Here is a 24,673-nt window from a genome sequence, read left to right on the forward strand (position 1 = left end):
GCTTACTGTATCGGAGCAGAATGGATGAAAGTTAGATAAAGTTGATGAAGATGCATTAAGTTCTGTTAAAAAATACTTGTCACATTACATATTGGGGGTTCTCATGAGAGAAACCAGAGTGTATAGGTCTACTTCACCTTGAACAAGCGGAGTTTGTGCGTTTGGCTACTTCATCCTCTTTCGTGGTACGCACTCCCCGCATTGACAAAGAGGACAGATCCAGTGCGCGGTAGGCTACAGCGGGAAGGTAGGTGAGGAGGAGATACAATTGATTATATTTGCACGAGGAGGAAAAGAAAGGGATACAAATAAATAATTATACCCTAAAGTTTAAAGGGTGTGTAGGCCTACAGTTTATTTTTTCTCTGATTATAAAGCTTGATAAATGCGTCGCTGTTTGGATAGAAAGACGTATGTCTCAGCCAACTTTCACATTTCTTTGTGACGGGTTTCGTGTTGGTAGAAAAACGAAATGTTTTCTCTTCTCCTTCCTTGTATAAATATATAAGTTGAGTGTTAGTATTTTTGATGGGACGACTGAGTTGCGCCTATAAATTCATTTTAGGGGAAGGTGCGGTTCTGTAACTCTAGGGCTACATGCATTCAACTTCGTTTGGCTATCAATCATCCTTTTGGATCAATTTAGATATTGAAATGGGCTTGCGTGTATATTTAACATGGGAGATCAATGCAAACGCCCAAAGCCACTGAGGTTTGAATGATCTCCGTCATTAGTCGGCTACAAATGAGAATAATTAAAGTTGAGAACCGCCAGCTCCTCAGTCACGTATTGGCACGCTTTGGACAGATCTCACTGACAGATTAGACGACCAAATTCATGATACGGGCACTGTTTTATTAAAGCTACTAAAATGGAGTTGTGGGATTCTATTGTCATCTGTTCTATCCCTCACTAAAATGTGCTTTGGTTTGTTGCAGACTTTTTGTTTTTCCCCGAAGGTGGTGAACAATGCAACTGAACATGGTGCAGAACTAAGATGTCTATCTAATGTTTAGTCTGGATGTACACTCATGTCCTCTCTCTCTCACTGGGCATACTTCTCTAATCACTTTTAATATAGATTGGTGAGACACCAATCTATATCGAGGGGTTTCGAGAATTGCTGTGTGCGTGATGTTATTCATTGGTGCATCATTTCCCTTGTGGAACATTACGTAATTGTGCTGTGCCATATTAGAGATGATTAATCGTACTGATTTGTTGTGCAGGTCTCCTCTGCAGCCTCAGCTCTGTCCAGACAGAGAGAGCCAATAAAGGCCAGGGCCACTGGTGTGTTGTCTACTTTCCCACTGCATCATGGGTAACTTCTCCAGCAAGGACTGCCATGGACCCACAGGTACCCTCTGCCCCACACACACACACACACACACACACACACACACACACACACACACACACACTCACTCCTCACTTAACCTGTCAACCCTCCTGATGTGCTGAACAGCTGTCTCTGAAGTATTTTGACTCTTCCTTCAGAGAACAGACAGCATACCCGGAGGGATGCTCACATACCTATTTCAGCTTTTAGTCAATGGTGAAAAGACCGAATGGGGATGGACAGAGAGAGGCATTAATAGAGAGAAGGAATGAGACAAGAGGGAGTGAGGAGAGACTGGATCCATCTCTCCATTTGTGTGGGTCAGGGGGTAGGAATCTTGGCTTGGTTCCTGTGTGTGTGTTGCTCGGTGGTCATTCTCCTCGCGTCCCCTTGCGATTTGTCAGGCTTTGCTACCCAAGCTGTGATGAATCTGCAGAATTCCCCGGCTCAGCACAACTGAAATGGATTAATCATGGTAAGCCTAATGCTGGCGGACACACACATTATGGCTTGGAATGGGTGAATAGAAGGCAGCGGGTGAAGTGGGAAGTTACGGCCAGTCACTGAATTTGCTGTGGGTTAGATTGACCTGATTATGATGCATCACTTTCCATAACTTGTATTGTTGAACTCTATCAGGAATGATATCCATTAAGCTTAGAGAATATCTGTTTAAACCAAGGACAAAGGAGGACTTAGGGTCAGTGGTGGTATAGATCAGCAGCACAGAGCAGAGGAATGTGTGTCTCCTGACAAGCAATGGCCCATTCATCCTGAGAATGACAGCCTGAGTATTGTGGGGGGTTGATGGTCTGGATTAGTCATCCTGGCAGCTTTGCATGCCATCACACAATACATGCCCAAACAGTGACCACTGCACTCAATCTCTCACACTCTCGTTGGCTGTGTCTCTTACTCACACTTTTGCGTTGTTGCTCTTATTCTCTCCAGGGCCCAACTTGGATGTGTTTCACACCCCCCCTACTTCTCCAGTGACCTCCACCCTGCCTGCTCTCACTCAGATCACACCCTCTACACCAGGCCAGCCGGTCCCAGCCACAACTCCGGCCCCAGCTCCAGCCCTAAGTGGGAAGAGACTACTACCCTCCCTGCCTGTCAGCCCAGGCTACTCTGTGATTGGTCCTGGGTTTATCTCCCTGCAGGGCAAGACAGGAAGTGATGCAGCAGCGCCTGAAAGGCGGGTTGTGATGGGGCTTAATGGAGGCCCCACCTGCTCTACTCCCAGGAGTCCTGTATCCCAGGGGAATAGCTCAACGATTAGCCCCACCAAGAGTCCTCCATCTCTGGATAGCCCCTTGTTTTCAGCCGGCCCGGTCAGCCCCTCTGAGCATAGCTGGAAGGAAAAGGACAGTGGGCTGAGCACATCCATGCTGGAGGTCCATAGGACGGCAGACAACCAGGGAGAGCTGGAGAGACTGGTGGAGGAGTGTAGGTCAGCACTGGGTCTCAGCCCCAGTCAGTATGCTGCACTGAGCAGCGCAGGTAAGAGCAGCACATACTGTACGTAGACATTAACAGACCCTCTTTCTAGCAATGCCTAAAATAATCCCACAATGCCATATTTCTGAAATGCACGATCTCATACCTCTGAACAAACACATATTTTTCTCTTCTCCTCTCTCTCACTTTCTTTTTCTCACTCCCCATCTATTAGATGTATTGAAGCATCTGCTGGTGGAACGTCAGAAGTTGACCGTAGAGGTCCAGAGTCTGAGGGAGACCATGCAGGTGAGAAATATTAACAAGACATTCCAGTAAACAATGAACTGACCTGTTTCCAAATCAGGAAACAGATTATACATACTGTAACCCTTCAGCTTTAGCCTAGTCCCAGATCGACTTGTGCTTTAGCCAACTCTTCTAACTATTGTTGTCATGCCATGGACTACCTTTGGCATGACAACAAAGGAACACTGCAGAGAAGAGTTGGCTAAAGCACAAACAGATGTGGAGCGAGGGTCATCATTGCTACAAACTCAGACAATGGAACATGACAGATTCCCTTCCTTTAATCTAAGAACGAAGCCCATGTGTGTTTTTAGGTTGGACAACTACTTTGTTTTAGGTGTTGCTACTATTCTTTATTTAGCATTTGTCTAAGTATACTGAATAAAAATATAAATGCAACATGCAACAATTTCATTGATTTTACTGATTTGAGGAAATCAGTCAATTGAAATAAATTCATTCTTTAGGCCCTAATCTATGGATTTCACATGACTTGGCGTATAGATATGCAAAATTGTCCTCTCAATGGATCTTGTCACTGTATTTTTGGGCATTCAAATTGCCATCGATAAAATGCAATTGTGTTCGTTGTCCGTAGCTTATGCCTGCCCATACTGTAACCCCACCGCCACCATGGGGCACTCTGTTCACAACATTGACATCAGCGAACTGCTTGCCCACACAACGCCAAACACGTGGTCTGCGGTTGTGTGGCTGGTTGGACGTACTGCCAAATTATCTGAAATGACATTGGAGGTGGCTTATGGTAGAGAAATTAACATTACATTTTCTGGCAACAACTCTGGTGGACATTCCTGCAGTCAGCATGCCAATTGCATACTCCCTCAACTTGAGACATCTGTGGCATTGTGGTGTTTGACAAAACTGCACATTTTAGCGTGGTCTTTAATTGTGCCACACACAAGGTGCACCTGTGTAATGATCATGCTGTTTAATCAGAATCTTCATATGCCACACCTGTAAGGTGAATGGATTATCTTGGCAAAGGAGAAATGCTCACTGACAGGGATATAAAAAATGTGTGCACAAAATTTTAGAGAAATAAGCTTTGTGCATATTGAACATTTCTGGGATCTTTTATTTCAGCTCAGGAAACATGGGACCAACACTTTACATTTTGCATTTACAGTTGAAGTCGGAAGTTTACATACACCTTAGCCAAATACATATAAACTCAGTTTTTCACAATTCCTGACATTTAATCCTAGTAAAAATGTCCTGTCTTAGGTCAGTCCCCCTTTTTCCCGATCGTTATGGCCAAACAATTTTTGGGGGTTTCATCAGACCAGAGGACATTTCTCCAAAAAGTACAATCTTTGTCCCCATGTGCGAACCGTAGTCTGTTTTTTTTTTATGGCGGTTTTGGAGCAGTGGCTTCTTCCTTGCTGAGTGGCCATTCAGGTTATGTCGATATAGGACTCGTTTTACTGTGGATATAGATAGGTTTGTACCTGTTTCATCCAGCATCTTCACAAGGCCCTTTGCTGTTGTTCTGGGATTGATTTTCACTTTTCGCACCACAGTACATTCATCTCTAGGAGACAGAACGCGTCTCCTTCCTGAGCGGTATGACGGCTGCGTGGTCCCATGGTGTTTATACTTGCGTACTATTGTTTGTACAGATGAACGTGGTACCTTCAGGCGTTTGGAAATTGCTCCCAAGGATGAACCAGACTTGTGGAGGTCTACAATTTTTTTCTGATGTCTTGGCTGATTTTTTGGGATTTTCCCATGATGTCAAGCAAAGAGGCACTGAGTTTGAAGGTAGGCCTTGAAATACATCCACATGTACACCTCCAATTGACTCTTATGATGTCAATTAGCCTATCAGAAGCTTCTAAAGCCATGACATTTTCTGGAATTTTCCAAGTTGTTTAAAGGCACAGTCAACTTAGTGTATGTAAACTAGTGTATGTAAACTTCTGACCCACTGGAATTGTGATACAGCGAAATAATCTGTCTGGAAACAATAGTTGGAAAAATTACTTGTGTCATGCACAAAGTAGATGTCCTAACCGACTTGCCAAAACTATAGTTTGTTAACAAGAAATGTGTGGAGTGGTTGAAAAAGGAGTTTTAATGACTCCAACCTAAGTGTATGTAAACTTCCGACTTAAACTGTATTTTTGTTCATTGTACTTGGAGAGGTGTATTGGGGAGAGTTTTTGGTGGATAAGTTTAGAAACATAAACAGGAAATTACACAATCCCAGAGGTAGAGGTTGCGGCTGGGGTTTCCCGCATGTAACCTCTTAGCTCAGGAGATAACAACAAAAGACATCCTGTCATCTCCACCCAGAAATGAAACAGAGCAAGGGCCTCTGGGAGACGCAGTCCTGCTAAATGGCCTCTTCCTGTCCTAGACCCCTTCTGAGAAGTCAAGGAGAAAATGCTCTGAGATAATCTTGATCTCCCCTTTATGCACACACACAAACTGTACATACTGTATATACATACAGTGCCTTCAGAAAGTATTCATACCTCTTGGCTTAGTCCACATTTAGTAGTGTTACAGCCTGAATTCAAAATTGATTTAATTGATTTTCTTGCTCATCTACTTACAATACCCGATAAGGACACAGTGACATGTTTTTAGACATTTTAGCAAATTTTATGAAATGCAGAAATATCTAATATACATAAGTATTCACGCCCCTGAGTCAATACATGTTAGGCTCACCTTTGGCAGTGATTTCAGCTGTGAGTCTTTCTGGGTAAGTGCTTTGCACACCTGGATTGTACAATATTTTCACATATAAAATAAAAATCTTCAGTCTCTGTTAAGTTTGTTGTAGATCATTGCTAGACATCCATTTATTTTCATGTCTTGCCATAGATTTTCAAGTCAAAACTAACTAGGCCACTCAGGAACATTCAATGTCGCAGGAACATTCAATGTCGTCTTGGTAAGCAACTCCAGTGTATATTTGGCCTTGTTTTAGGTCAGTGGTTCCTAAACGCTCTTGGTTAATGTACCACCAAGTACATTTTTGCTCTGCCTGGAGTATCCCTGAAGTACCCCCTCATGCATTTTACCAGTAAGCCTATGGTCTCATGAGTCTTCTCAAGTACCCCTGGTTGGGAAACACTGTTTTATGTTATTGTCCTGCTGAAAGGTTAATTTGTCTGTTGAAAAGCACATTCCTCCAGAAATTTGCCTGTTCTTAGCTCTGTTTGTTTTTACCGACAAGCATACCCATAACATGATGCAGCCACAACCATACTAGGAAATATTTAGTGGTACTCAGTGCTGTGTTGGTTTTTCCCCCAAGATAATGCTTTGTATTCTTTGCCACATTTTTTGCAGTTTTACTTTAGTGCTTAATTCAAACAGGATGCATGTTTTGGAATATTTTACGCTGTCAATTAGGTTAGTATTGTGGAGTTACTACAATGTTGTTTATCCATTCTCAGTTTTCTACTATCACAGCCATTAAACTCTAACTGTTTTAAAGTCACCATTGACCTCATAGTAAAATCCCTAAGTGGTTTCCTTCCTTTCTGGCAACTGAGTTAGGAAGGACGCCTGTATCTTTGTAGTGACTGGGTGTATTGATACACCATCCACAGTGTAGTTAATAACTTCACCGTGCTCAAAGGGATATTCATTGTCTATTTTTTTTACCCCATCTACCAATGTGTGCTTTTCTTTGCGAGGCATTGGAAAACCTCCCTGGTCTTTGTGGTTGAATCTGTGTTTGAAATTCACTGCTCGACTGATAATTGTATGTGTGAGGTACAGAGATGAGGTAGTCATAAAAAATAATGGTAAACACTATTGAATCAAATGTATTTATAAAGCCATTTTTACATCAGCAGATGTCACAAAGTGTTAAACAGAAGCCAGCAAGCAATGCAGACGTAGAGGCATGGTGGCTAGGAACAACTCCTCTTCTGGCTGTGTCGGGTGGAGATTATAAGAGTACATGGCCATTAAAGCCAGATTGAACATTTTGGAGAACAAACGTTCATAGATGACCAGCAGGGTCAAATAAAAAAAATTAAATAATAATCACAGTAGTTGTAGTGTGCGCACCAGGTCAGTACCTCATGAGTAAATGTCAGTTGGCTTTTCTCTCGCTTTCCCGCTCTCCGCCCCGTGCCCCTCTCTCTCCCCCGTGCCGCTCTCTCTCGTTTCCTGTGCCGCTCGCTCGCTCCCTCTCGCTTTCCCGTGCCGCTCGCTCGCTTTCCCGTGCCGCACTCCCGCGCCGCACTCTCGCGACTCTCTCCCGCCGCTCTCTCTCGCTCTCCCGCGCCGCGCTCTCGCTCTCCTGCGCCGCTCTCCCGCGCCGCTCTCTCGCTCTCCCGCGCCGCTCTCCCGCGCCGCTCTCTCGCTCTCCCGCGCCGCTCTCCCGCGCCGCTCTCTCGCTCTCCCGCGCCGCTCTCCCGCTCTCCCGCGCCGCTCTCCCGCGCCGCTCTCTCGCTCTCCCGCGCCGCTCTCCCGCGCCGCTCTCTCGCTCTCCCGCGCCGCTCTCCCGCGCCGCTCTCCCGCGCCGCTCTCCCGCGCCGCTCTCCCGCGCCGCTCTCCCGCGCCGCTCTCCCGCGCCGCTCTCCCGCGCCGCTCTCCCGCGCCGCTCTCCCGCGCCGCTCTCTCGCTCTCCCGCGCCGCTCTCTCGCTCTCCCGCGCCGCTCTCTCGCTCTCCCGCGCCGCTCTCTCGCGCTCCCGCGCCGCTCTCTCTCGCGCTCCCGCGACGCCTTCTCGCGCTCTTGTGCCTCTCGCTCCCACGACGCTTTCTCGCGGCATGGGAGTGAGCGGCACTTGACTGAGAGCGTGCTCTTGCTCCCATGCCGCGCTCTTGCTCTCTTTTGCTCTCTTGTTCCCGTGCCGCTCTCTCGCGCTCCTGTGCAGCGCTCTCTTGCCGCTCGCTCCCGTGCCGCTGTCTCGCTCTCGCACTCTCTCGCTCCCGTGCCGCTCTCTTGTTCCACGCTTTCTCTCTGGACATCTGAGGGGTCACTTCTCACACCACCCCTCCCTCCCTCAGCACAGACACTCAAACGACCTCACAACTGTTGCTCCCTCCTGATCCCACCTCTGCCCTTCGTTTTCCCTGTCTAGCCCCACTTTCCTGTCCTTTCCGTCCACTCCTCCTTCTCACCAAACCAATGTCCCGTCCATCCACCCGGTCTCTTTCCCTGTCTATTGCGCCTGTCCGTGTGGTTGGGTAGGTGGGCTGATCTTTTCCCGTGGATTAAATAGCTCTCAGATCTGCTCTGGGATCAGTTCCAGTTGGACAGTGCTGCAGATTTCCAGGATTGAGCTGGTTTTGGCTCTGAAAACTGAGGTTGAATATGTTTACATGCCAAATGAAGGTTGTGTGTCAAATTTGCAATGCAAAATAAATGGTTGCGGCTGGGGAGAAGTTAGATATCCTGTGTGTGGGGGGGATAGAAGCACTGTCTTTGATCTAGATGTGTCTAGTGTGGGTGAGTGTATCCACAGGCCTTGTAGGGACTGCTGTTGAAGAACTGAGCTGGTCTCTTGATGAGTATCAGAGTGTATGGGAACTGGTTGTTCAATACACCCAAGTGAGTGTGGAAAGTTGCAGAAAACCCACGGCGAGTGGGGAAACAGACTCAAGTATGCATTAGTGAGTCTGGGTGTGGAAGTGAATGGAGGCTTGGGGACAGATGGATGGTTCTCTTTCTCTCTCACACATACACCAGCTGAGATATACACACAACTGGAATAACCACAACCCTCCTGGAGAGACTATGCGGCATGTGTCGGTGCATACGAGTCGGTGCCTGTGGGGGATCACTAGGGATTCTCGAGAGGGAGTATGTGTGTGTCTAAGGGAGAATCAAGTGTTATCTCTCTGTGTGAGGAGTGCCCCCTCCTGTTTCCCATCTAAGACGTGCCATATTTGGACACACTGACAGTTAGTTAGCTGTACAGGCAGGATGCAGATCATAGGCTAGTAAAGGACGGGGTGGTTTAGTCTAATGGTTTCCCATTGTGTTCTTGTCTCCCATCTGGCATTATGAGTTGCATCATGTGTACTAATAAAAAGCACTTTGTGTCTGCTGCCATAAGGCAGTTTAAACTCTGAGGCTTTGAATCAAAGAATGTAAGAACGGGTTGTTCAGTGGTTGTCCGTGCTCTAAAGTTTACTGTGTTAGAGAGAGCGGTGAACTTCACTTTGTGGTTGTGTTGGAAGAGAAAAGACCGAGGAGAGGTGTGTGAGTGAAAGAGAATATGCTCTCGTGTGTGTGTGTCCGTCCAATGACGAGATAATAGAACCCAGCTGTGGTCTAGAGTCGCTGGTCAGATGAGGAAACAAGCTGGCTCCAGTCTCGCCTCCTCTGCGTCTCTATCCATTCTTCATTTAATTACCAAACAAGGCAACCCCTCCACTCCTCCACACTCCCACATTTCTCTGCGGGGTCACATTGCAATGTTCACACACCCATTCTGCACTGATTCCATCTGTGCATGTTACTTTGTGCCGTTGCATGTTGGGTAACTGGATAGTGCTGTATTTCGGCTGCTCTCAACAGCTTTTCTCAGTGGTCCTTATCATTTTACCTTTTGGCTCAGCAACTCTGCTTGAGAGCCTCTGTTTTAGTTTATACCTTTTATCCACAGGGCAGTGTTTGTGCATGTCCAGAGCTAGGGCATGCTCTCAGGGTGTACGTTTGTCGGTAGTGGCGTTCTCACCTGGTCTCCTCTCCTGCATCTGCACTCAATAGAAAATAATATGTGAAGAAAACATACCAGTAAACTTCCGCCATGTTAACACGCTGACTAAACCGGCTCCGCGCTTGCGTCCGCCGATTTTTGTCTATCCCCACCGGACACGTTCGTGACACGCAAGTTAAAATAGCAAAACCAACTGTGAACCATCTGTATTACGCTGAACAAAAGAGATAAACACAACATGCAATAATTTCAAAGATTTTATAAGGAAATCAGTCAATTGAAATAAAGTCATTCGGTCCTAATATGTACGGTGCCTTCGGAAAGTATTCAGACCCCTTGACTTTTTCAAAATGTTGTTACGTCACAGCCTTACTATAAAATGTTCCCCATCAATCTACAAGCAATACCCATAATGACAGACACATTTTTGCAAATGTATTACAAATAAAAAAACATCATATTTACATAAGTATTAAGACCCTTTACTCAGTACTTTGTTGAAGCACCCTTGGCAGCGATTACAGACTTGAGTCTTCTTCGGTATGACGCTACAAGCTTGGCACACCTGTATTTGGGGAGTTTTTCTCAGCAGATCCTCTCAAGCTCTGTCAGGTTGGATGGGAGCGTCACTGTACAGCTATTTTCAGGTCTCTCCAGAGATGTTCAAGTCCGGGCTCTGGCTGGGCCACTCGAGGACATTCAGAGACTTGCCCCGAAGCAACTCCTGCGTTGGCTTGGCTGTGTGCTTAGGTTCGTTGTCCTGTTGGATGGAGAACCTTCGCCACAGTCTGAGGTCCTGAGCGCTCTGGAGCAGGTTTTAAATCAAGGATCTCTCTATACTTTGCTCCGTTCATATTTCCCTCGATCCTAACAAGTCTCCCAGTACCTGCCGCTGAAAAACATCCCCACAGCATGATGCAGCCACCACCATGCTTCACTGTAGGGATGGTGCTAGGTTTCCTCCAGATGTGACGCTTGGCATTCAGGCCAAAAGGTTCAATCTTGGTTTCATCAGACCAGAGAATCTTGTTTCTCATGGTCTGAGAGTCCTTTAGGTGCCTTTTGGCAAACTCCAAGCGGGCTGTCATGTGCCTTTTACTGAGGATTGGCCTTTGTCTGGCCACTACCATAAAGGCCTGATTTGGTGGAGTGCTGCAGAGATGGTTGTCCTTCTGGAAGGTTCTCCCATCTCCAGAGAGGAACTCTGGAGCTCTGTCAGTGGCCATCGGGTTCTTGGTCAACCTCCCTGACCAAGGCTCTTCTCCCCGATTGCTCAGTTTGGCCGGACGGACAGCTCTAGTAATAGTCTTGGTGATTCCAAACTTCTTCCATTTTAAGAATAATGGAAGCCACTGTCTTCTTGGGGTACCTTTTTAAAGCTGCAGAAATGTTTTAGTACCCTTCCCCAGATCTGTGCCTCGACACAATCCTGTCTCGGTGGTCAACGGACAATTCCTTCGACCTCATGGCTTGGATTTTGCTCTGACATGCCCTGTCAACTGTGGGACCTTATATAGACAGGTGTGTGCCTTTCCAAATCATGTCCAATCAATTGAATGTACCACAGGTGGACTCCAATCAAGTTGTAGAAACATCTCAAGGATGATCAATGGAAACAGGATGCAGCTGAGCTCAATTTTGAGTCTTGTCGCAGAGGGTCTGAATGGTTCTGTTTTTATTTTTGTACATTTGCCAAACATTCTAAAAACAACCTGTTTTTGCTTTGTCATTATGCGGTATTGTGTGTAGATTGAGGAAAAACAATTTAATCCGTTTCATAATAAGGCTGTAATGTAATAATGTGGATAAAGTCAAGAGGTCTGAATATTTTCCGAATACACCGTATTTCACATGACTGGGAATACAGATATGCATAAAATAAAAAAAGTAGGGTCGTGGATCAGAACCAGTCAGTATCTGGTGTACCCACCATTTTCCTCATGTAGCACGACACATCTCCTTCGCATAGAGTTGATCCGTTCTATTTTAAGGCTTGGCTACGCATACTCGTTTAAGCTGTTTGGTTGTGTTTGGTTTATTTTGCTATGCTTGCGCACGCAGCGCGGCCAGTTTGGTTAGCATGTTAGTTGACGAAGCCACTTTGCGTCGCAATCTGGTATTGGTATCTTTTGTATCCACCCTTTCTCGTGAGTTTACTGTATGTGATAGTCTGCTGCATTGCTGTGGTATGAGTTCCTCTCCCTGTGTTGAACTTGTTTGATTCATTAGAAATTCAGCAATAACCTCAGTGAGCCCCTTTGGAGTAAAAGCTGTAAACAAGTCACACATTCCAGGTTAGTGGATCTGAGCCAGTGCACCTGAATGAGGCCAGGGCTGTTTACAGCAACATGTTTGCACAGGTCTCGATGTGGCTCATTTGCTTCGCTAGATCCACTCCTCTAAACTTGCTACGACTTGCCTCTGTCTCATCCCATCCAGCTGTTAGTTTATGAAGGCCAAATGGACATTTAATCATTTAAATCGTATAGTCTCTAGAGGTGCTGTGTATGATGTGATGCTGGCAGACAGGGCCTGATTAAGAAATCTTTGGCAATGTGGCGTAGGCTACAGTTAAGCAGAGGCGTTTTTAGGATTTCCACACATGGGGATTTTGATTTTAGTCTTAGAAAAAATCTGCCTTTAAAAAATTCATTTCATACAATTATACGTCATTTACATGACAGGAGACATTAGCTGAATCTTTTTTTAATACCACCTAAATGAGTGGCTACTCTGACAGACAAACTGAGATCAATCTGGTCTTGAAGCGACACAACATTAGGAGGATATATATGTGTATATATACACACACAGTTGAAGTCGGAAGTTTACATACACTTTAGTCAAATACATTTCAACTGTTTTTCACAATTCCTGACATTTAATCTGAGTAAAAATTCCCTGTCTTAGGTCAGTTAGGATCCACCACTTTATTTTAAGAATGTGAAATGTCAAAATAATAGAATGATTTATTTCGGCTTTTATTTCTTTCATCACATTCCCAGTGGAAATTAAGTTTATATACACTCAATTATTCTTTGGTAGCATTGCCTTTATATTGTTTAACTTGGGTCAAATGTTTCGGGTAGCCTTCCACAAGCTTCCCACAATAAGTTGGGTGAATTTTGGCCCATTCCTCCTGACATAGCAGGTGTAACTGAGTCAGGTTTGTAGGCCTCCTGGCTCGCAAACGCTTTTTCAGTTCTGCCCACACATTTTCTAAGGGTTTGAGGTCAGGGCTTTGTGATGGACACTCCAATACCTTGACTTTGTTGTCCATAAGCCATTTTGCCACAACTTTGAAAGTATGCTTGGGGTCATTGTCCATTTGGAAGACCCATTTGCGACCAAGCTTTAACTTCCTGACTGATGTCTTGAGATGTTGCTTCAATATATCCACATTTTCCTTTCTCATGATGTTATCTATTTTGTGAAGTGCACCAATCCCTCCTTCAGCAAAGCACCCCCACAGCGTGATGCTGCCACCCCTGTGCTTCACGGTTGGGATGGTGTTCTTTGGCTTGCAAGCCTCCCCATTTTTTCCTCCAAACAAAACGATGGTCATTATGGCCAAACAGTTCTATTTTTGTTTCATCAGACCAGAGGACATTTCTCCAAAAAGTACGATCTTTGTCTCTACGGTTTGCAACTGCACATGGTCTGGCTTTTTTATGGCGGTTTTGGAGCAGTGGCTTTTTCTTTGCTGAGTTGCCTTTCAGGTTATGTCGATATAGGACTCGTTTTACTGTGGATATACACTGCTCAAAAAAATAAAGGGAACACTTAAACAACACAATGTAACTCCAAGTCAATCACACTTCTGTGAAATCAAACTGTCCACTTAGGAAGCAACACTGATTGACAATAAATTTCACATGCTGTTGTGCAAATGGAATAGACGAAAGGTGGAAATTATAGGCAATTAGCAAGACACCCCCAATAAAGGAGTGATTCTGCAGGTGGTGACCACAGACCACTTCTCAGTTCCTATGCTTCCTGGCTGATGTTTTGGTCACTTTTGAATGCTGGCGGTGCTTTCACTCTAGTGGTAGCATGAGACGGAGTCTACAACCCACACAAGTGGCTCAGGTAGTGCAGCTCATCCAGGATGGCACATCAATGCGAGCTGTGTCAAGGTTTGCTGTGTCTGTCAGCGTAGTAACCAGAGCATGGAGGCGCTACCAGGAGACAGGCCAGTACATCAGGAGACGTGGAGGAGGCCGTAGGAGGGCAACAACCCAGCAGCAGGACCGCTACCTCCGCCTTTGAGCAGGAAGAGCACTGCCAGAGCCCTGCAAAATGACCTCCAGCAGGCCACAAATGTGCATGTGAAATGTATTGTCAATCAGTGTTGCTTCCTAAGTGGACAGTTTGATTTCACAGAAGTATGATTGACTTGGAGTTACATTGTGTTGTTTAAGTGTTCCCTTTATTTTTTTGAGCAGTGTATATATACTTTTGTACCCGTTTCCTCCAGCATCTTCACAAGGTCCTTTGCTGTTGTTTTGGGATTGATTTGCACTTTTCGCACCAAAGTACGTTCATCTCTAGGAGACAGAACGCATCTCCATCCTGAGCGGTATGACGGCTGCGTGGTCCCATGGTGTTTATACTTGCGTACTATTGTTTGTACAGATGAACGTGGTACCTTCAGGCATTTGGAAATTGCTCCCAATGATGAACCAAACTTGTGGAGGTCTACATTCTTTTTTCTGAGGTCTTGGCTGATTTTCTTTGGATTTTCCCATGATGTCAAGCTAAGAGGCACTGAGTTTGAAGGTAGGTCTTGAAATACATCCACAGGTACACCTCCAATTGACTCAAATTATGTCAATTAGCCTATCAGACGCTTCTAAAGCCATGTCATCATTTTCTGGAATTTTCCAAGGTGTTTAAAGGCACAGTCAACTTAGTGTATGTAAACCTCTGACTCACTGGAATTGTGATACAGTGAAATAATCTGTCTGTAAACAATTGTTGGAAAAATACTTGTCATGCACAAAGTAGATGTCCTAACCAACTTGCCAAAACTATAGTTTGTTAAGAAGAAATTTGTGGAGTGGTTGAACAACAAGTTTTAATGACTCCAACCTAAGTGTATGTAAACGTCTGACTTCAAGTGGGTGTATGTGTGTGTGCTGCAAAGAAACCACTACTAAATAACACCACTAAGAAGAAGAGACTTGCTTGGGCCAAGAAACACGTGTTTCTTGGCCCAAGCAAGTCTCTTCTTCTTAGTGGTGTTATTTAGTAGTGGTTTCTTTGCAGCAATTCGACCATGAAGGCCTGATTCACGGTCTCTGAACAGTTGATGTAGAGATGTGTCCGTTACTTGAACTGTGAAGCATTTATTTGGGTTGCAATCTGAGGTGCAGTTAACTCTAATGAACTTATCCTCTGCAGCAGAGGTAACGCTGGGTCTTCCTTTCCTGTCCTCATGAGAGCCAGTTTCATCATAGCACTTAATTGTTTTTGCGACTGCACTTTAAAAGTTCTTGAAATGTTTTGAATTGACTGACCTTCATGTCTTAAAGTAATGATGGACTGTTGTTTCTCTTTGCTTATTTGAGCTGTTCTTGCCCTAATATGGACTTGGTCTTTTACTAAATAGGGCCATCTTTTGTATACCACTCCTACCTTGTCACAACACAACTGATTGGCTCAAACACATTAAGAAGGAAAGATTCCTTCTTAATTCCACAAATGAACTTTTAACAAGGCACACCTGTTAATTGAAATGCATTCCAGGTGACTACCTCATGAAGCTGTTTGAGAGAATGCCAAGAGTGTGCAAAGCTGTCATCAAGGCAAAGGCTCCTTTTGAAGAATTTCAAATTTAAAATATATTTGGATTTGTTTAACACTTTCTAGTTACTACATGATTCCATTTGTGTTATTTCCTAGTTTTGACGTCTTCACTATTATTCTCGAATGTACAAAATAGTAAAAATTAAGAAAAACCCTTGTGTCCAAACTTTTGACTGGTACTATATGTAGGAGCCTCCACTGCTCAGATGAGGAAGGGGAGTTGTCCTTTTTAGTTAAAACTATACTAAATATATTCACGTCACCAAATAATTGATTAAAACACAGTTTTGCAAAGGTCTACAGTAGCCTCAGCAGCACTCTGTAGGGTAGCACCATGGTATAGCTGGAGGACAGCTAGATTATGTCCTCTTCTGGGTACATTGACTCCAATACAAAACCTAGGAGGCTCATCATTCTCATCCCCTTCCATAGACTTACACAGTAATGATGACAACTTCCAGAGGGTGTCCTCCAACTTATTAGAGCTCTTGCAGGTTGAACTGACATCTTGTCCACCCAACCAGAGAATTAATCTAGTACTGAAAGCATAAGCTAAAGCTAGCTAGCAGTGCATAAAATGTTGTGAGTAGTTGACTCAGATGGAGGGAAATTTTAACGCTACAGCATAGAATGACATTCTAGACAATTCTGTGCTTCCAACTTTGTGGCAACATTTTGGGGAAGGCCGTTTCCTGTTCCAGCATTACAATGCCCCCGTGCACAAAGTGAGGTCCATACAGAAGTGGTTGGTCGAGATCGGTATGGAAGAACTTGACTGGCCAGCCGGAGCACTGACCTCAACCCCATCGAACACCTTTGGGATGAATTGGAACGCAGAGTGCGAACCAGACCTAACTAACGCTCTTGTGGGTGAATGGAAGCAAGTCCCCGCAGCAATGTTCCAACATCTAGTGGAAGGCCTTCCCAGAAGAGTGGAGGCTGTTAGAGCAGCAAAAATGGGACTCCATATTAATGCCCATAATTTTGGAATAAGATGTTCGATGAGCAGGTGTTCACATACTTTTGACCATGTGTATGTTTGTTTCAGCCCAGCCCTAACACACCCAATTCAACCTATGGATTGTTCTTCATAGTAGATAATTGTCACTGTCTTCCTTTCTGCAGACTGAGAGAGGGGAGTGGCAGCAGTTTCAGTCTGACCTGCAGGTGGCAGTAGCGGTGGCCGACCGGCTGAGGGCCGAGGCCGAAGAGGAACTGTGCGTGCTCAGAACGGCTCAGAAAGATACAGAGCGAGAGCTGGCGGCTGCCCAGCAGAGATGGAAAGAGACTGATGGGCAGCTGGTCATCCTGAGAAGAGAGCTTAAGGAGAGCAGGCAGAGACTGGCCAACCTCACCCAGAACCAGGGGCCAGGTCAGGTCAAGACCCAGGGCAAGGAGAGTACCACTGGGGAGATCAGCACACCTGAGCCCCAGGAGGGAAGCCACCGGGGCAGGGAGAGGGGAATCAGCAGGGTGGGCCAAGGAGGAGATGAAGAGATGGGGAAGAGGAGCCAGGAAGAAGTGAATAAGAATGTGGTTGTGGAAGAGGCTAGGACGGACACTAAGGTCGTCGCCAACCGGTACTTGATGAAGGTGACCAATGAGGAGAGGAGTGGAGAGGAGGGGTGTGATGTGAGGGAGACGCGGCGGATGCTCGCACAGGAGAGGTCAAGGTGAGTACCAGGATGACTACCTGTTTGAAGGATTTCAACTATACATGAACTTTAATGAATGTTAATGTCCATGATTTTATATAGCTGGCTATTCTAGCTACAGTTGAAGTCGGAAGTTTACATGCACCTTAGCCAAATACATTTAAACTCAGTTTTTCACAATTCCTGACATTTAATCCTAGTAAAAATTCCCTGTCTTAGGAAAGTTAGGATCACCATTTTATTTTAAGAATGTGAAATGTCAGAATAATAGTAGAGTGATTTATTTCAGCTTTTATTTCTTTCATCACATTCCCAGTGGGACAGAAGTTTACATACACTCAATTAGTATTTGGTAGCATTGCCTTTAAATTGTTTACCTTGGGTCAAACGATTTGGGTAGCCTTCCACAAGCTTCCCACAATAAGTTGGGTGAATTTTGGCCCATTCCTCCTGACAGAGCTGGTGTAACTGAGTCAGGTTTGTAGGCCTCCTTGCTCGCACACGCTTTTTCAGTTCTGCCCACACATTTTCTATGGGATTGAGGTCAGGGCTTTGTGATGGCCACTCCAATACCTTGACTTTGTTGTCCTTAAGCCATTTTGCCACAACTTTGGAAGTATGCTTGGGGTCATTGTCCATTTGGAAGACCCATTTGCGACCAAGCTTTAACTTCCTGACTGATGTCTTGAGATGTTGCTTCAATATATCCACATTTTCCTTCCTCATGATGCAATCTATTTTGCTAAGTGCACCAGTCCCTCCTGCAGCAAAGCACCCCCACAACATGATGCTGCCACCCCCGTGCTTCACGGTTGGGATGGTGTTCTTCGACTTGCAAGCATCCCCCTTTTTCCTCCAAACATAACGATGGTCATTATGGCCAAACAGTTCTGTTTTTGTTTCATCAGACCAGAGGACATTTCTCCAAAATGTACAATCTTTGTCTCCATGTGCAGTTGCAAACCATAGTCTGGCTTTTTTTCTGGCTGTTTTGGAACAGTGGCTTCTTCCTTGCTGAGTTGCCTTTCAGGTTATGTCGATATAGGACTCATTTTACTGTGGATATAGATACTTTTTTACCTGTTTCTTCCAGCATCTTCACAAGGTCCTTGTTTTCCTGTTGTTCTGGGATTGATTTGCACTTTTCACACAAGTATGTTCATCTCTAGGAGACAGAACGCATCTCCTTCCTGAGCGGTATGACGGCTGCGTGGTCCCATGGTGTTTATACTTGCGTACTATTGTTTGTACAGATGAACGTGGTACCTTACTGCGTTTGGAAATTGCTCCCAAGGATGAACCAGATTTGTGGAAATCTACTTTTTTTTTTTCTGAGGTCTTGGCTGATTTCTTTAGATTTTCCCATGATGTCAAGCTAAGAGGCACTGAGTTTGAAGGTAGGCCTTGAAATACATCCACATGTACACCTCCAATTGACTCATGATGCCTATCAGAAGCTTCTAAAGTCATGACATTTTCGGACATTTTCCAAGCTGTTTTAAAGGCACAGTCAACTTAGTGTATGCAAACTTCTGACCCAATGGAATTGTGATGCAGTGAAATATAAGTGAAATAATCTGTCTGTAAACAATTGTTGGAAAAATGACTTGTGTCATGCACAAAGTAGATGTCCTAACCGACTTGCCAAAACTATAGTTTGTTAAAACCTGTTGAGGACAGAGGGCGCTGTTTTCACTTTGGGGGAAAAACGTGCCCAATTTAAACGGCCTCGTACTCAATTCTTGCTCGTACAATATGCATATTATTATTACTATTGGATAGAAAACACTCTCTAGTTTCTAAAACCGTTTGAATTATATCTGTGAGTAAAACAGAACTCATTTGGCACAAACTTCCTGACCAGGAAGTGGAAAATCTGAAATCGATGCTCTCTTCTAGGTCCTGCCTATAAATGGGCATGATACGTATTAGTATACATGCACGTCATACACCTTCCCCTGGATGTCAAGAGGCTGTGAGAGAAGAAATGGAGTGTTTATCTTGGTCTGAAGTGGAATGAATCCTCTTGGAATGACGTGTCACCCATTTCCTGTTTTCAGGAAGGCGCGAGGTTGGACCTGGAATTGCCTTCTGAAAAGCTTTCGTTATAGGCGACTACTATCTCCGGCTTTGATTTTATTTGATACATGTGACCATATCATCGTAAAGTATGTTTTTTCAATATAGTTTTATTAGATTTTTGACATTTATTCGGGACGTTAGGCGTGTTGTGTGCCTTTGTTCAGAAAGGAGAGCTTCGCGCCACTTGGCTAGTGCGCTTGCTAATTCAAGAGGGAAAAAGGACGTTCTAAATCCAAACAACGATTGTTCTTGACAAAGGACACCTTGTACAACATTCTGATGGAAGATCAGCAAAAGTAGGACCCATTTTATGATGCTATTTCATATATCTGTCGAACATGTGAACTAGTCGTTTGCTCCCAGCTTTTGGGTACTCTCTCGCCATACCTAAGCTGGATGTCGTAATGAAGTTATTTTTAGAATTCTAACACGGCGATTGCATTAAGAACTAGTGTATCTATCATTTCCTATACAACATGTATTTTTTAGTTATGTTTATGAATAGCTATTTGGTCAGAATATGTGTGTCAGAAAAAAATCCGGACGTTGTGGGAAAAAGTAGCTCGTTAGCACAATGTATAACCACTGATTTCAGCTCTAAATATGCACATTTTCGAACAAAACATAAGTGTATGTATAACCTGATGTTATAGGACTGTCATCTGATGAACCTTATCAAGGTTAGTCAAAAATTATATCTTTTACTGGTTTGTTACGATCGCTAACTTTTGCTGCTGGGAAATGGCTTGTGTTTCTGGCTATTGTGGTAAGCTAATATAACGCTATATTGTGTTTTCGCTGTAAAACACTTAAGAAATCAGAAATATTGGCTGGAATCACAAGATGCCTGTCTTTCATTTGCTGTACACTATGTATTTTTCAGAAATGTTTTATGATGAGTATTTAGGTATTTGGCGTTGGTAATTATTATGTCTGCTTTCGGTGCAATTTCTGATTGTAGCTGCAATGTAAACTATGATTTATACCTGAAATATGCACATTTTTCGAACAAAACATAGATTTATTGAATAACATGTTATAAGACTGTCATCTGATGAAGTTGTTTGTTGGTTAGTTTGGTTGGTTCTTGGTTAGTTAGGTTGGCTTTGTGCATGCTACCTGTGCTGTGAAAAATGTCTGTCCTTTTTTGTATTTGGTGGTGAGCTAACATAAATATACGTGCTGTTTTCGCTGTAAAACATATTTTAAAAATCGGACATGTTGGCTGGATTCACAAGATGTGTACCTTTCATTTGCTGTATTGGACTTGTTAATGTGTGAAAGTTAAATATTTCTAAAAAATATATTTTGAATTTCGCGCTCTGCCTTTTCAGTGGAATGTGGGAGGAGTTCCGCTGGCGGAATGCCAGAGCAGTACAGGTTAACAAGAAATTTGTGGAGTGCTTGAAAAACGAGTTTTAATGACACCAACCTAAGTGTATGTAGACTTCCCACTTCAACTGTAAATCCAGACTGATTTTTGACTGCCATAATTTGTAAATCATGAACAGAGTTGCATAATCAGACAAATCGTTGTCTGGAGGGTTGAGCGGTTGTTGGAATGGAAGTGACGTTCAGGCAGGACACTTGAGGACATGGATTTGTAAAGAACCATGTTAACTTATTTTACTACTAGTACTGAAGGTGAAAGCTGAGAATAAAGTGTTTCAACAATTGTTGGCTTTGCTGTCATGTCTGACCCCTAATGAGCTGAACAATAAATGGTTCTTCTCTGATCAGTGTGTCTGTGTGAGTTGAGTTCATCCAGTAATATCAAAGGGCATTCCATGATTTCACAGAAGCTTTTCCAGACTACCCGCGTCTTCAGACTCTCCCACTGCACAGAATGGAACATCCCAGTCCAATACTGCCACAGTAGTTGGGTCTACATTCAAGGTAGACCACTTAGAATTTGGGGTCCAACTGCTAGTCTGTGTGCAAATATATAACCATTACTATTCCAGCAGGTGGCGTCATTGCAATAGTTAGAATGTGTTTTGTGATCGACTAACGTCTTCACATGTTTTTGAAATATTGAGGAACAACAATAAAATGTAAGGAATGTATGGAACAGTATGTAATAGCGTATGAATAGATATTATCTATGTTCTCTCATTTCAGAACCAAAGCCAAACCAGAGGAAGAAGAGAAAGGCAAGACAGCTGGTCCAGCACTCACACAGGTGTGTTTGTTTCCCCCAATCAACCACATTTCAGTGCGTTCGTACTACCATGACCATGTGATCAGTAATGTAGCAGGTAAAATACATTCTACTATCATTTGTGTGTTTTACAGGGATACAGGAGGAAGCATTGAACCAGTACAACTCTGCCCTGACAGACCTGCCCCCTAACAAGGCTTCTAAGACCAGGTCTCAGGATGGCTTCAGTCTGCTGCTACGCCGGCATGGCGGCTCCAAGAGGAACTCTCTGCTGCGCTGGTGTCAGAACCGCACTCAGGGCTACAAGGTACTGTAACACGATGTTTTTGAACAGGGTCCGGAGAAAGGACGCTTGGAGACTGAGGTAAAGAGAATGTTGAACATTCCATATGTAATCAGTAAATGCTCATTAGGATAGTTTCTTGACCCTTTTTCTGCCCCCGCTCACTCTATTTACAGAATATTGACATCACTAACTTCAGCAGTAGCTGGGCAGATGGTCTGGCCTTCTGTGCTCTGTACCACACCTACCTCCCCTCACACATCCCCTACTGCACCCTTAGCCCTGACAGCAAGGTGGGTAACACACACATGCATAGCACACTTGAATGCATTGCACACACACCTATTGATTAGCCTGTCAAACATGGTGCTACTTCTTTTATCCATAGAGGGAGAACCTCAGCCTGGCATTTAAGACTGGAGAGAATGTTGGAATCACAACATTACTTGTGAGTCGAGTCTCCGTTAATCAGAAGCTGTGTTGGTGTCAACATTGTATGCTTGTATGAAAACCCAATAGTGAATGAGATGCTGCCGTATTGAAGTCCTATGTGTTTTACAGACCATGGAGGAGATGCTGAGGGCTGGAGGACCAGACTGGCAAAGGGTTCTGGGATATGTGGAGAGCATGTACCATCACTTTGAGATGTAATGACTGTGTATGAGGGAAGCCTCGGAGCGAGTTACAGTTCACTGCTACTGGTTGAAGGATAGGGAGTGTGACTCACCCTTCTACTAGCTGAGATGGTCATTTAACCAGGTTTCCATCCAACCAATTCATGTGGATGAATTACCTGATGCATGAAAATGACCGGGTTGATGGAAAGAGGAAATGTTGGTACAATTTCATAAATTTCGACAGACAAGTTTTGTTCAACATGGTGGGATACTTTTGTGTCGGTACAATGAATTATGCGAGAAATGGGGGTAGAAACGCTTTTTGTGTTCTAATATTGATATAATAACCATCAATCATATGGTAAACTTGGTCACGAAATGAAATCTTGTGTGGTCGTCCCACTACGACTCGGGAAAGCATGCAGTTTATTAGGCTACAGATGAAATAAGTTGTGATGAACTTCACAGGGGGGTGAAAGTGCACCGTGATAAGCTTGATGCTCCTTTCCAATACATTTCGAGGGTCTTATTCTGATTGATGCTTGGCTGCCGCTTTGACAAATAATCTCGATCTTACCCATAATAATCTCATCATGTAGGCCTAGGCTAGCCTATACCCGCACTGTATCTGATCTGCCAGGTGTTAGCTAGCACACACGTGCCAAAACCAGAGTGGGTACGTTTGCTATATAACGCAACAGTTTTTGGACAAAACCATCGATAGAGTTGAAAATGCAATGGAAACCCATAATATTTTTTTATTCTGTACATGAGAGTTTAAGCGCAAAATATATTTTTTATATGTAGTAAGGTCATCACGCACAGCATGTAATCCGCAACAAGTCAGTTTGATGGAAACACATCTGTGGTGAGAAAATGTGCCTTTTTGTTTTCATACAGATTTTATAATATTCACATGGAAATCTGTGGCCAATTGGATGGAAACCTAGCTAGTGATTGGCATGTAGTGAAAGTTAGGGTTTGTTGGCACAACAACGTTGTGGTCAGGAGTGCAGGTGCAATTTTTTTCCCAGCAGTACCTTCTTAAGCTGCTGATTTGTGTGCAGTGCCTTTTTTAATATCAGTTTTCCATTCCAAAGATTTTCATGTTTTCTATCCGTTTTTAGCACTCTGTAAATATGCACTTTTATAAGCACTTTGATGATTGTAATTTAAAAGGAAAGGAATGCATATATACAGTCTCTCGCAATCCGTGAATGCTTATATGTAACTAAAATGTGATCGCTGACTATGTTGCCAAAGATGCAGAATAAATAAAATTGTCAATATAAAGCTAACATTGTTTGTTCTGTACGGTCTCCACGGAGACTGAATTGCTTTATCACAGTGATTTGACTTGGGATATCTAAATACATCTAATTATTGCAGGCTTGGTCCTCCATAATCAAAGGTGAGACCTTGTTTGGTATTGCCTTTGTCTCCATCTACTGGTGTCTTCAAAGCTGACAAGCTATATCCATAGTCGCACACACACACGCAATGACCGACTAGGACAACGTCACACCTAGCCGCTGCCCTCTTGTCATCAAGATCACGTCCATTAATTACTTATTTGAATTAATCATGACAACCTTGAGACATCTGAATAATATTACTCAATAAGTCATCCACAATAGCTCTCAGCTAGGGAGTTGTTTTGCGCCAAACTAACATTTGTTCCAAGTGGGTGATACTGAAAAAGGTTGATTTTAATGTGTGCAATAAAATAGGCTTGTAAGAATTTGATCCTAGCATATCAGGATTTGGCATTATGGGTGGGGTTGGTACAGGACAGTGGTGCAGGTTGGAGCCATAACGACTGGTGTTGGTCTGGACTGCAACACAGCAGAGAAGACATGGAGAGGATTTGGCTCCTGGGAGTTTGTGTGGCACTGGCTGTCATTTCTGCTTCTGCTCAGGTCTCCTCCAGGTAATGAACCTTGAATTTGAGCTGATGGAAACGAGACATTTCTGTGATTTATTATTTGAAATATTTTGCCATGTCCGTAAATTGAATTTCTCTGTCATGTAGTCTAGTCATTATTATAGGCACTAATTTCTGATAGTCATAACTCATAGGAGCCAAGAAGCAAACAGTTTGGAATTTCAATCATTTAAAAAAAATATTTTGCCGTTTTACTGGTTGCTTGAACACTTAGAATCCCAGCTGATGTAGAAGTCTCTTGCTCTCTCTCTCGCTCATATGAGCACTACGTACCTGATCTCAGACCCCAGTGTGTTGCGTCCGGGGACCCCTACCTCCCTAGCTGTCACCATCCTCACGAACGACCCAGTCAGGGTCACAGCCGAGCTGACCA

The 24,673-nt window shown here is 43.9% G+C and overlaps 1 protein-coding gene across 1 annotated transcript; it reads left to right on the forward strand.

The window, feature by feature from the left end:
- On the forward strand, nucleotides 1-23,632 carry LOC120023477 (cytospin-A-like). Its single transcript, XM_038967504.1, has 11 exons — nucleotides 1-247; nucleotides 1,231-1,358; nucleotides 2,292-2,843; nucleotides 3,016-3,089; nucleotides 16,683-17,230; nucleotides 21,094-21,190; nucleotides 21,416-21,476; nucleotides 21,590-21,762; nucleotides 21,915-22,031; nucleotides 22,127-22,186; nucleotides 22,300-23,632. The coding sequence occupies exons 2-11, from the start codon at nucleotides 1,319-1,321 to the stop codon at nucleotides 22,387-22,389; spliced, it is 1,812 nt and encodes a 603-aa protein (XP_038823432.1). The 5' UTR covers nucleotides 1-247; nucleotides 1,231-1,318; the 3' UTR covers nucleotides 22,390-23,632.
- Nucleotides 23,633-24,673: the final 1,041 nt, after the last annotated feature.

Source organism: Salvelinus namaycush, chromosome 28 (assembly GCF_016432855.1).
Source record: "Salvelinus namaycush isolate Seneca chromosome 28, SaNama_1.0, whole genome shotgun sequence".
NCBI classification, from domain to species: Eukaryota; Metazoa; Chordata; class Actinopteri; order Salmoniformes; family Salmonidae; genus Salvelinus; species Salvelinus namaycush.